The 14070-nt window shown below is 42.5% G+C and overlaps 1 protein-coding gene across 3 annotated transcripts in view; it reads right to left on the bottom strand.

Annotated features, from left to right (window-relative positions):
* LOC140487179 (ephrin type-B receptor 2) overlaps window positions 1–14070 on the bottom strand; it is a 718490-nt gene that overhangs the window by 55478 nt on the left and 648942 nt on the right. For all 3 annotated transcript variants that reach the window (XM_072586828.1, XM_072586830.1, XM_072586829.1), the window contains one exon: window positions 13302–13517. In XM_072586828.1, the coding sequence (XP_072442929.1) occupies window positions 13302–13517 (216 nt within the window). The remainder of the gene's footprint in view (window positions 1–13301; window positions 13518–14070) is intronic.

Here is a 14070-nt window from a genome sequence, read left to right as displayed (position 1 = left end):
TTTTCTCCAAAGAAAACAACCCCAAGTGCCTCAGCCTTTCCTCATAGGATCTTCCTACCATACCAGGCAACATCCTGGTAAACTTCCTCTGCACCCGTTCCAGTGCCTCCACATCCTTCCTATAGTATGGCGACCAAAACTGCACACAATATTCCAGAAGCGGCCGCACCAGAGTCTTATACAACTGCAGCATGACCTCAGGACTCCGGAACTCAATTCCTCTACCAATAAAAGCCAGTACGCCATATGCCTTCTTCACTGCACTATTTACCTGGGTGGCAACTTTCAGAGATCTGTGTACATGGACACCAAGATCCCTCTGCTCTTCCACACTACCAAGTAGTCTACCATTAGCCCAGTAATCCATCTTTTTATTACTCTTACCAAAGTGAATCACTTCACACTTAGCTACATTGAACTCCATTTGCCACCTTTCTGCCCAGCTCTGCAGCTTCTCTATATCCCGCTGTAACCTGCCATATCCTTCCTCACTGTCTACAACTCCTCCGACTTTCGTATCATCCGCAAACTTGCTCACCCAACCTTCTAACCCTTCCTCCAGGTCATTTATAAAAATGACAAACAGCAATGGTCCCAAAACAGATCCTTGCGGAACACCACTAGTGACGGCACTCCAAGATGAATCTTTGCCATCAACTACTACCCTCTGTCTTCTTCCAGAGAGCCAATTCCTAATCCAAACCTCCAACTCACCCTCAATGCCATATCTCTGTATTTTCTGCAGTAGCCTACCATGGGGGACCTTATCAAACGCCTTACTAAAATCCATATATACTACATCTACCGCTTTCCCCTCATCTACCTCCTTCGTCACCTTCTCAAAGAATTCAATAAGGTTTGTGAGGCACGACCTGCCCTTCACAAAACCATGCTGACTATCCTTGATCACATCATTCTTATCCAGATGTGCATAAATCCTATCCCTTATAATTCTCTCTAAGACTTTGCCCACAACAGAAGTGAGACTCACTGGCCTATAGTTACTAGGATTATCCCTACTCCCCTTCTTGAACAAGGGAACCACGTTTGCTAGCCTCCAGTCCTCTGGCACTACTCCTGTAGACAAAGAGGACACAAAAATCAAGGCCAATGGCTCTGCAATCTCCTCCCTTGCTTCCCAGAGAATCCTAGGATAAATGCAATCAGGCCCAGGGGACTTATCTATTTTCACCCTTGCCAGAATTTCCAACACCTCTTCTCTACATATCTCAAAGCCATCCATTCTACTTATTCGTGCCTCAGTATTCATATCGACAACAATGTCCTGTTCCTGAGTGAATACTGACGAAAAGTATTCATTCAGCGCCTCCCCAATCTCTTCAGCCTCCACACGCAACTTCCCATTACTATCCTTGATTGGACCTATTCCTTCCCTAGTCATTCTTTTATTCCTAACATACCTATAGAAAGCCTTAGGGTTTTCCCTAATCCTACCAACTAAGGACCTTTCATGTCCCCTCCTTGCTGCTCTTAGCTCTCTCTTCAGGTCCTTCCGGGCTACCTTATAACTCTCAATCGCCCCTATTGAACCTTCACGCCTCATCTTTACAAAGGCCGCCCTCTTCCATTTAACAAGGGATTCCAACTCCTTATTAAACCACGGCTCCTTCACACGACCCTTTCCTCCCTGCCTGATAGGTACGTACTTATCAAGGACACTCAATAGTTGCTCCTTGAACAAGTTCCACATATCAATTACGCTCTTGCCTTGGAATCTACTTTTCCAATCCACACATCCTAAGTCATGCCTCAACGCATCATAATTTCCCTGCCCCCAGCTATAACTCTTGCCCTGTAGTACACACTTATCCCTCTCCATCACTAGAGTAAAAATCACCGAATTGTGGTCACTGTCCCCAAAGTGCTCACCTACCTCTAGTTCTAATACCTGGCCTGGTTCGTTACCCAGAACCAAATCCAGTATGGCCTCACCTCTTGTTGGCTTATCTACATATTGTGTCAGGAAACTCTCCTGCACACATTGCACAAACACTGACCCATCTAACGAACTTGAGCTATAGCTTTCCCAATCAATATCAGGAAAGTTAAAGTCTCCCATAACAATCACCCTATTACTGTCACTCTTCTCCTGAATCATCTTCGCAATCCTTTCTTCAACGATTCTAGGACTATTAGGAGGCCTGTAAAAGACTCCTAACAGGGTGACCTCACCTCTCCTATTCCTAACCTCAACCCAAACTACCTCAGATGGCAAATCTTCATCCATCTTCCTTTCCACCGCTGTAATACTATCTTTGACAAGCAAAGCCACACCCCCCCCTCTTTTACCCCCACCTCTGACCCTACTAAAACATTTAAACCCTGGAACCTGCAACAGCCAATCCTGTCCCTGATCTAGCCATGTCTCCGTAATAGCCACAACATCGAAGTCCCAGGTACCAACCCACGCTGCGAGTTCACCTACCTTATTTCGTATACTTCTGGCATTAAAGTATACACACTTCAAGCCACCCTTCTGTTTACAGGCACGATCCTTTAAGATTGATACCATATTCCTACCCTCCCTACACTCCAGGTCCTGCACCCTAAAGTTACAGTCTGGGCAGTTGCGTGAAATTCCTAAGGGTTGTACATATGTCTGAAAAGGAATGAGGTCCTGATGAGTGATCATAGGGAGTTAGGCAGAAGGTTAGGAACTTAAGGGTAGTAATTTCTGGAGTAGTAATTTCACGTTGGTTATGGAGAGAGATAGGTGCGTGCAACAGGGCAGGTTTTACAATTGGGGGAAGGGTAAATACGATGCTGCAAGACAGGATCTGAGGAGCATAAATTGGGAGCATAGGCTGTCAGGGAAGGATGTCGTTGAAATGTGGAACTTTTTCAAGGAACAGGTACGACATGTCCTTGTACCTGTCAGGCAGGAAAGAGATGGTCGTGTGAGGGAACTTTGGTTGACGAGGGAGGTTGAATGTCTTGCAAGGAGGAAGAAAGAGGCTTACATAAGGTTGAGGAAACAAGGTTCAGACAGAGCATTGGAGGGATACAGGATAGCCAGGAGGGAGCTGAAGAAAGGGATGAGGAGAGCTAAGAGAGGGCATGAGAAATCTTTGGTGGGTAGGATCAAGGATAACCCCAAGGCCTTTTATGCGTATGTGAGAAACATGAGAATGACGAGAACGAGGGTAGGTCCGATCAAGGACAGTAGTGGGAGACTGTGTACTGAGTCGGAAGAGATAGGAAAGGTCTTGAATGAGTACTTTTCTTCAGTATTTACAAATGAGCGGGACCGTATTGTTGAAGAGGAGAGTATGAAACGGACTGGTAAGCTAGAGGAGATACTTGTTAGGAAGGAAGATGTGTTGGGCATTTTGAAAAACTTGAGGTTAGACAAGTCCCCCGGGCCTGACGGGATATATCCTAGGATTATGTGGGAAGCAAGAGAGGAAATTGCAGAACCGTTGGCAATTATCTTTTCGTCTTCACTATCAATGGGGGTAGTGCCAGGGGATTGGAGAGTGGTGAATGTTGTGCCCCTGTTCAAAAAAGGGAATAGGGATAACCCCGGGACTTACAGGCCAGTTAGTCTTACTTCGGTGGTAGGCAAAGTAATGGAAAGGGTACTGAGGGATAGGATTTATGAGTATTTGGAAAGACACTGCTTGATTAGGGACAGCCAGCATGGATTTGTGAGGGGTAGGTCTTGCCTTACAAGTCTTATTGAATTCTTTGAGGAGGTGACCAAGCATGTGGATGAGGGTAGAGCAGTGGATATAGTGTACATGGATTTTAGTAAGGCATTTGATAAGGTTCCCCATGGTAGGCTTATGCGGAAAGTCAGGAGGCATGGGATAGTGGGAAGTTTGGCCAGTTGGATAGAGAACTGGCGAACCGGTCAAAGTCAGAGAGTGGTGGTAGATGGTAAATATTCAGCCTGGAGCCCAGTTACAAGTGGAGTTCTGCAGGGGTCAGTTCTGGGTCCTCTGCTGTTTGTAATTTTTATTAATGACTTGGAAGAGGGAGTTGAAGGGTGGGTCAGTAAATTCGCAGACGACACGAAGATTGGTGGAGTTGTGGATAGTGAGGAGGGCTGTTGTTGGCTGCAAAGGGACATGGAAATGATGCAGAGCTGGGCTGAGGAGTGGCAGATGGAGTTCAACCCTGTCGAGTGTGAGGTTGTCCATTTTGGAAGGACAAATAAGAATGCGGAATACAGGGTTAATGGTAGGGTTCTTAGTAAGGCGGAGGAGCAGAGGGATCTTGGGGTCTATGTTCATAGATCTTTGAAAGTTGCCATTCAGGTGGATAGAGCTTGTAAGAAGGCCTATGGTGTATTCGCGTTCATTAGCAGAGGGATTGAATTCAAGAGTTGTGAAGTGATGTTGCAGCTGTACAGGACCTTGGTTAGGCCACATTTGGAGTACTGTGTGCAGTCCTGGTCGCCTCATTTTAGGAAAGATGTGGAAGCTTTGGAGAGGGTGCAGAGGAGATTTACCAGGATGTTGCCTGGAATGGAGAATAGGCCGTACGAGGATAGGTTGAGAGTGCTAGGCCTTTTCTCATTGGAACGGAGAAGGATGAGGGGTGACTTGATAGGGATTTATAAGATGATCAGGGGAATAGATAGAGTATACAGTCAGAAACTTTTTCCCTGGGTACAACAGAATGTTACAAGGGGACATAAATTTAAGGTGAAGGGTGGAAGGTATAGGGGGGATGTCAGGGGTAGGTTCTTTACCCAGAGAGTGGTGGGGGCATGGAGTGCGCTGCCTGTGGGAGTGGCAGAGTTAGAATCATTGGTGACCTTTAAGCGGCAATTGGATAGGTACATGGATAGGTGCTTAAGCTAGGACAAATGTTCTGCACAACATCGTGGGCTGAAGGGCCTGTTCTGTGCTGTATTGTTCTATGTTCTAGTACTTCAGTGCCATCTGTTCCTGAGAGAAGGATTTTGTGGATGAATGTGTGGCTTGAGTGCTAGTGCAGGTGGCAGGGATTAAGATTCTTGGATCACTGGGATCTTTTCTAAGGTGGAGATGACCTTTATAAGAGGCCCCTGAACTGGATGGGGATGAAAGTCCTGGTGGGGAGATTTGCTAGAGCCACTTGGGAGGGTTTAAACTAGTCTGACGGGGGTGGGGCAGTTATACTGTGGTTTTTCAATGTAAGAGGCCTGACAGATAAGGCAAATAAATGTGGGGCATGGATGGGTACATGTGAGTGGAATATTAGAGTTAAAAAAACATGGCTAAGGGACATGCTGTACAAATCGGCGGTGAGACCACATTTCGTGTGATGTATGCAGTTCTGGTTGTCTGAGTGTGGACAAAACATCATTAAACTAGAAAGAGTTACTCGGATACTGGACTGGAAGATTTGAGTTACTAAGAGAGGTTGGATAGGCTGGGACTTTTTTCCCTGGAACAGAGCAGACTGAGGATTGACTTTATCTCGGTCTATAAAATCATCAGAGGCATAGATCAGGTAGATTAACCAACATCTTTTTCCCATGATAGGGAATTCTAGAACTTGAGGACAGAGTTTTAAGGTGAGAGGGGACAGAAACACAACAGTCTGGAGGGGAATGTTTTTCACATAGTGGATGGTGAGTTTCTAGACCAGGTTGCCAGAGGCAGTGGTGGATGTGAGTACAATTTTGTTGTTTAAGAAACATCAAGACAGGTACATAGATGGGATAGGTACAGAGGAATATGGATCAAAAGCAGACAAATGGGTTGAGTTTAATTGCGAAAACTGGAGGGCTTGGGCAAACTGGGCTGAAGGGCCTGTTTCCATGCTGTTGACCTTGATGACACTATAACTATGACTAAGCATGTACAGAGGAATGTCGATTATCCGAGTTTTGGATTATCTGAATATGATCGCAAGGTCCCTATTCGATTATCCGAACAAAATACTCCTTGCTTGTGTCGTTTGGATAATCAAGGTTCCCCTGTATTGGGAGGTGGTCATACCACAGAGTAAGACTTCACCAGCAGGAAGGGAATGGGTGACCACCAGGCAAAACAAGAGGATCAGACAGGAAATGCAGGACCTTCTTGTGGCTATTCTCCTGCAAAACAGATAGGATGCTTTGGAAACTATTGAGGGCAATAAAGCAGGAACAGCCAAATTGACCGCACCACAGCATTCTCTACAGCATAAGGGAGGAGTCAAAAGTTTGAGAATGTAATGATTACAGGGGATTCAACTGTAAGGGGAATATGCAGATGTTTCTGTGACTGCAAACAAAACTCCAGGAAGGTATATTGCCTCCCTGATGCTAGGAGAAAGTGAGGATTACAGATGCTGGAGATCAGAGTCAAAACGTGTGGTGCTGGAAAAGCACAGCAGGTCAGGCAGCATCCGAGGAGCATCATCAGGAATGAAGGGTTTATGCCTGAAACATTGACTCTCCTGCTCCTTGTTTGCTGCCTGACCTGCTGTGCTTTTCCAGCACCACACCTTTTGTCCCTGTGTTAGGGTCAAGGATGTCTCAGAGCAGCTACAGGATTTTCTGGAGGGCAAGGATGAACACCAAATGGTTGCTGTGCACAGGTAAAATAAAGGATAAGGTCCTTAAAGTAGGATATTGAGAGTTTGAAAGTAATTTGAAAAGAACCTCAAAGGTAGTGATCGCAGGATTATGACTCGTGCCACGTGCTTGTTCGAATATAAATTGGAGGATATAGCAGATAAATAAATGGCTAAGGAAATAGTGTGAAGGAGAAGGAATTGGGACTTGTTCTGGGGGAGATAGGACTAGTGCAAACTGGACAAGTTACACCTGGGCAGGACCAGGACTTATATCCTAGGGGGAGTATTTGTGAGAGTGATTGGAAGGTTTAAACTAAGTCAGTAGGTGGGTGGGACCTACGCAAGAAGTCAGAGAGAGAGAGAGAGATATCAAGAACAATAACAAAAAAACAGAAAAGTGAACAAGGAAAGTGATAGACAGAAAAATCAAGGGCCAAGCTCAAACAAGGATGCTGTGAAAAACAATGAGAATTGTATTGGTAATGTTAAAACAAAAGCCTTAAGGCATGGAGCATTAGCAAAAAATTGGTTGAATTAAATGCAAAAACAGATGAAAACAGACATGGTATAGTCAGGATTATAGAGATTTGGCTCTCGTGCCATCATGGATGGGAACTGCTGTCACCATGGATTGAAATTACGCATCCAGGGATCTTCATTATTTAGTAAAGACAAAGAAAAAGAAAAAGTTGGTGAAGTTGCATTGCTGGTATAAGAGGTTATTAACACAATAGCAAGGAAAGATATTAGCTCCAACAATGCAAAATCTATATGGATAGAGCAAAGAAATACCAAGGAGTAAAAATAATTAGTTGTGTATGGATTCCCAAACTGTAGAGTTAATGTTGGAAATGGTATTAAACAGTAAATGAGAAATGCATGCAGTAAAGTATATCTGTAATTATGGGTGACTTTAACCTGCATATACAGTCATAGAGTCATAAAGAAGTACAGCACAGAAACGGACCCTTTGGTTCAACTTGTCCATGCCAACCAGATATCCGAAATAAATCTAGTCCCATTTGCCAGTGCTTGGTCCATATCCCTCTAAGTTGAGAGTGTGATGCTGGAAAAGCACAGCAGGTCAGACAACATCCAAAGAGCTGAAAATCAACATTTCGGGCCAGAGCCCTTCATCGGGCCCCTTGGAGATGAGCAACTGTAATATGACTGAATTCATCGTCAAGGGGGAGAATGACGTAGTTGATTCTGGGACTTGAGTCCCAAATCAAAATTGAGGAAATTACAGTGATAGACTAGGGAAATTTCCTTAAAGAGATGACAGAAAGAAAGGCAATGGCAAACATTCAAAAAGTGCATGGGTGAACTACAACAATTGTTCATTGGTACAGCAGTAAAATGGGAAAGGTAGCCAAACGATGGCTTACTAGGGACATTAGTCATAGTATTAGATCTTGGGAAGAGGCATACAAACTGACCAGAAGGAGAAAAAAGACCTGAGGAGTGGGAGCAATTTAGCATTCAGCAAAGGATGACAAGGGAGAAGAATGAAAAAAAATAGAGCATGAGAGTTGGCTTGCAGGAAAATAAAAACTGACTAAAATATTCCATATGAATGTGAAGAGAAAACGTTTGGTGAAGACAAATGTACATTAGCAAGAAGATCCTCCACACCTTGGACTCACCAAGGCCCTGGACAATTGCAACAAGACATCCTTATTCCTGTATCCTGTACTAGTTGGCACTAGAGACAAAGAGAAGGAATAAATGTGTCTTTCCCTGAATTACAGGCAGTGACTAGTGGAGTACTACAACGATCAATGCCATGACCCTAGATATTCACATTATACATTTACAATTTTGATGAGGAAACTAAATGTAACATTTTCAGCTTTGCGGGTGACACAAAGTTGAGTAAGAAAGTGAGTCGTGAGGAGGATGCCGACATACTTCAGTGCAATTTGAACAAACTGAGTGAGTGGGCAGATGCAGTATTATGTGGATAAATCTGAGGTTATCCACTTTGATAACAAAAAAAGGAAGGCAGATTATCATCTAAATTGCTATAAATTGAGCGGGAGGAGTATGTAATGAGACATGGGTATCCTCGCACAGCAGTCTGAAGGAAAGCATGCAAGTGCAATAGGCAGTAAAGAAGGCAAATGAAGTTTAGCCTTCATTATCAGAGAATTCAAGTACGGAATACAGGGGTAGGGATGTCTTGCTGCAATTATACAGGGCCTTGGTGAGACCACAGTATGAGGAAGGATGTTTTTCCTAAAGATGGAGTGCAGCGAAAATTTACCAGACTGATTCTCGGGATGGCAGGACTCACACATGAGGAGAGATTGGATCAGTTAGGATTATATTTGCTGGATTTCAGAAAAAATTAAGGGGGCAAGTGTCATAGAAACCTGAAAAATTCTAACAGGACTATACAGGGAAGATGAAGGAAGAAAATTCCTGATGGCAGGGGAATCCTGAACCAGAGGTCAGGGCCTAAGGATAAGGGGGAAGCCATTTAAGATTGAGGTGAGGTGAGGAGAAATATTTTCACCTCGAGCCTGTCGATTTTGCTATCACAGTAAGTAGTCGAGACCAAAACTTTACCTGATTTCAAGGAGTCTTTGAAATCCTTACATCTTTGGATCTCAGGGCCCCATTGAGTGTCAACTGGAAAACCTTTTTTAAAAGTTAACATATGTTGGAGACTATAGCGGAAAGATTGCATATCCTATTCTCGGAGTGAGTGTGGGATTTCTGGTGAATACTTATTCTGCATTTGGTAACAGATTGGGAAATTGTAACATCCAAAGTGTATCCTGTACACCAGGCACAGAAAGCAAGGATGGAGGTGCTGCAAGTAATTAGGGAAACATTTAATACTTTGGCTTCAATTGGAAGGGCATTTGAATACAGAAGCGAGGATGTCTTGCTGCAGATGTAAAACCTCTGATGAGGCCATACATGCAGTTTTTGTCTCTTTGTCTAATAAACAATCTACTTGATGTACTCTTGGTATATACAGCAAATCTTTGTGGTAACTCAAAACATTGGCAAGATTAGATTAGATTACTTATAGTGTGGAAACAGGCCCTTCGGCCCAACAAGTCCACACCGACCCATTCCCCAACATTTACCCCTTTACCTGACACTATGGGCAATTTAGCATGACCAACTCACCTAACCTGCACATCTTTGGACTGTGGGAGGAAACCCACGCAGACACAGGGAGAATGTGCAAACTCCACACAGTCAGTCGCCTGAGTCGGGAATTGAACCCAGGTCTCTGGCGCTGTGAGGCAGCAGTGCTAACCACTGTGCCACCGTATTAAAAGTTGACAAAAATTGGCCAAAAAAGTAACAAATAAGGGAAAAATAAACTGTGAAGGCAATCTAGCTAGTAATTTAAGTAAATAAAGAAAAAAAGGAAGTTAACTGTTTCTTTCAACATGTAAAACAGAAGACAAAGGCCAAAATGAACATAGGTCCCTCAGAGAATGAAGCTGGGGAAATGATAATGAGAACAAGGAAATGCTAGAGCTAATTCCATTGCTAACAGCTTTGCAAAAAAAAAATTAAGCAATGAGGGTTGGGAGGGGTGGTGGTGGGAAAGAAAAAATAAACACAACCATCATTTACAAAAAAATATTTGAGAAACTAATTGGGCGAAAGGCTGATGTGTTCCCTTAACCTGATGGGTTGCATCCTAGGATTTTAAAGGAAATAGCTAGAGAGCCAGTACATATTCATGGAGTAATCAACCAAGAATTCTTATATTCTAGAAAAGTCCCAGAAAACTGCCAAAGTAACATCTTTATTCAAAAAGGGAAGGAGACAAAAAAAAAGCTAACTGTGGGCTAGTCAGCTTGATGATTATTATCGGAAAAATGTTAGAGTATGTTATAAAGGATTTAATAGTAGAACATTTGGAAATACATAATATGATCACATTGAGTAGGTATGGCTTCATAAAGGGGAAATCATGCCTGAAAAATTAATTATACTTTGAGAAGGTGACAGTTAGGGTTAAAAAAAGTGAAACCAGTAGATATAAAATATTCGGATTTCTGAAAGGCATTAAATAAAATACTGCAGATGAGGCTATTCAATAAGACAAGAGTCCATAGTGTTAGGTATAGTATAAGGATAGAAGATGGAAAGTTTGGACAAAAGGAGGATTTCAGGATTGCAACCTGTAACTACTGTAGTACCACAGAGATTGGGCGGCACAGTGGCACAGTGGTTAGCACTTCTGCCTCAAAGCGCTAGAGACCCGGGTTCAATTCCTGCCTCAGGATGGAATCGACTGACTGTGAGGAGTTTGCACGTTCTCCCCATGTCTGCATGGGTTTCCTCCGGGTGCTCTGGTTTCCTCCCACAGTCCAAAAATATGCAGGTTAGGTGAATTGGCCAAATTAAATTGCCGTAGTGTTAGGTAAGGGGTAAATGTAGGGGTATGGGTTGCGCTTCGGTGGGGCGGTGTGGACTTGTTGGGCCGAAGGGCCTGTTTCCACACTGTAAGTAATCTAATCTAATCTAATCAGTGCTAATGCAACAATTGCATACAGTATATTATAATGACTTTGACAATACACTATTGCCAAATTTGTGGAAAACACAAAATCGATTCCAGCCTCAGGCAACTGTCTGTTTGGAGTTTGTACGTTCTCCCCGTGTCTGCTTGAGTTTCCTCCATGTGCTCTGGTTTCCTCCCGCAGTCCAAAGATGTGCAGGTTTGGTAAACTGGCCATGCAAAATTGCCCATAGCATTCAGTGATGTGTAAGTTAAGTGCATTCGTTATGGGAAATGTAGAGTGATAGGGTATGGGAATGGGTCTGGGTGGTATACTTTACAGAGGGTCAAGTGTGGACTTATTGGACTGAATGGCCTGTTTCCACAGTGATTATATAATTCTGTGATTCTATGATTCTAAGTAATTAGGATGACATAGAGTGATACAGTCAGATTAAGTGAGCGTGCAGAAATTTAGCAGATGGAATATAATATGGGCAAATGTGAGGTTACACACTTTGGCAGGAAGAACAGAAAAGGTAGATGTTACTTAAATAGGGAAAGACTGTGGAAAGCAGCAGCAGAGAGGGATTGGAGGATCCTCGTACATAAGTCATAAAAGGCGAGCATCCAAGTTCAGCATATAATAGGGAAAGCAAATTTGATGTTAGGGCTTTTTATTTCAAAGGTAATACAATATGTAAGGACCATACCATTTTAGATTTCTGTATTTTAGTTGTGGATTGAAATGGGAAAACAACTGTTTGAAAAGCCAAGAAATGTTTAAGGATCGCTATATTTATCAAAAGCAAGTAATCTGACACTCATTGTAAGTTCTGTTTACACATTGAACATAAGAACATAAGAAATAGGAGCCTGCTCCACCATTCAAGGAAATCGTAGCTGATCTTTTCATGGACTCAGTTCCACTTACCCACTGCTCATCATAACCCTTAAGTTGCTTCAAGCACTCATGGAAGCCTGGTTTGCAAATGAACTGGACCAATGGTGTATTTTTGAAAGGCAGGACTTATACATTTCATGTTAATGTCCTGGGGAATTGTGCAGGTGGAGTGCAGGTTCATTGTTCCTTGAAAGTAGAGTCACAAGTAGACAGGATAGTGAAGAAGGCGTTTTTGGTATGCTTTCCTTAATTGGTCAGTGCATTGAGTTTAGGAGTTGTGAGGACATGTTGTGGACGTACAGGTCATTGATTAGGCCATTTCTGGAATACTTCATTCAATTCTGGTCTCCCTGCTATAAGAAGAAACTTGAAATGATTCAGAAAAAAATTATAAGAATGTTGTCATGGTTGGAGGGTTTGAGCTATAGGGAGAGGCTGAATAGGCTGGGGTTTTTTCTCTAGAACGTCAAAGGCTGAAGTTATAGAAGTTTATTAAATCATGAGGGTAATAGATAGGGTAGGGGAGTCAAATACTGGAGGGTATGGGTTTAAAACGAGAGGGGAAAATTTTACAATGGACCTGAGGGGCAACGTTTTCATGCAGAGCTGTCAGAGGAAGTGGTGGAGGTTGGTACAATTATAACATTTAAGAGGTGTCTGGATGGGTTCACAAATAGGAAGGGTTTAGAGGGATTGGGGCCAAATGCTGGAAAATGGGACTAGATTAATTTAGGATTTCTGGTCAGCATGGATGAGTTAGACTGAAAGATCTGTACAGTTCCATGACTCTATAACAACTCTATGACCAGTTATTACTGATAAAGGCTTTCTGCCTGCTAACAACAATAAAGATTGTCTCCCAGGCAGCTGAACAGCCTGAATCAATATTCTAGTGGAAACTACTGGACCTCTGGATAAGGCAGTAAAAGCATCTCAAGTCTCAAGACAGACAGTTTATTTTCCCTTTCCTGTTGCTGTAAGCTGTGATTTTTAACTTATAAGTCAAATACCTTTCCAACTGGGAATCAGTACCTGTGCCTCCTGCAAACAAGTGAAAGTAACCGAGGAAGGTGGATCGAGAAGCAGCGTGCCCAACTACTCTGTCCAGACTCTCTGATTTAATCATTTCCTAGCATTCGCCTCTCCGACAAAGTCATGTGTGCAGGCAGTACCCTTCCACATGTTCTGGCTTCTACTGGAGCCTGAAATAATCCTGCTCACATCATCCTGGAGCAAAAATGGTGTCGAATCCAACCCTAGTGTAGAAGGACTAAATGGCCTCCTCCTTGTAATTCTTTGCTTCTAGATACTAACTTAATTTACATGTGTTCCTTGACATAAAAAAGTAAATGGAAGTTTTGGAATATCACTCAACAAAATGGTTAATTTAATAATTTGTTTTACCAAAGCACTTGTGTATGTTGGATCTGATGTATCATCCTCTAGGAACCTGGACAGTCCAAAATCGGAAACCTTACATACAAGGTTGCTGTTGACGAGAATATTACGAGCAGCCAGATCTCTGTGCACATAGCTCATGTCTGCCAAATATTTCATCCCAGCAGCAATTCCACGAAGCATGCCAACAAGTTGGATAACTGTAAATTGTCCATCATTTTGCTGTGAAGAAAAAGACATAGATTTTTATAATATTCTCACAAAGCACAAATGGCTCAAAAGCTTTTACTTTTGAAATGTGTCCATGTCATGTGTACTAGAAAACATAGCAGCCAGTCTCCACACAGTAAGCTTTCACAAATGACACTGGGATAATAACCAGATAAAAAAAACGTTATACTAGAAAACTTTAATATTTTATTTTCATTACACATGTTGACTGATCCTGATTTCTGTTTGTATTTATTTTTCCGCTTTTCTCTTAGAATGAAATAAATGACAATCCAGAAATTGTTTAAGTATTTTAAATCCAGGTGAACTTCAATTACTTATGCTATGGAGCAAAAGTGGGTAATTTTACATGACTTTGTTTCAAGATGTAAAAAGAACACTTTGAAAAGAATCAATGCAAGTATTTTTCTTGTCTTAATGAATTAACGATATTGTTTTCCAACACTGATAGTTGGGAGAAGTTATGAAACCCAATACTGGGACAGGAGATTCAGCAAGGACCAGACCTTCTTTAAAATACACTCAGTGGGCGCATGGAAGGGAA

The sequence above is a fragment of the Chiloscyllium punctatum genome, chromosome 16 (genome assembly GCF_047496795.1).
Source record: "Chiloscyllium punctatum isolate Juve2018m chromosome 16, sChiPun1.3, whole genome shotgun sequence".
Classification (NCBI taxonomy): Eukaryota; Metazoa; Chordata; class Chondrichthyes; order Orectolobiformes; family Hemiscylliidae; genus Chiloscyllium; species Chiloscyllium punctatum.
Note: the sequence above shows the minus strand (reverse complement) of the source record. Positions and strands in the feature narration are given on the sequence as shown.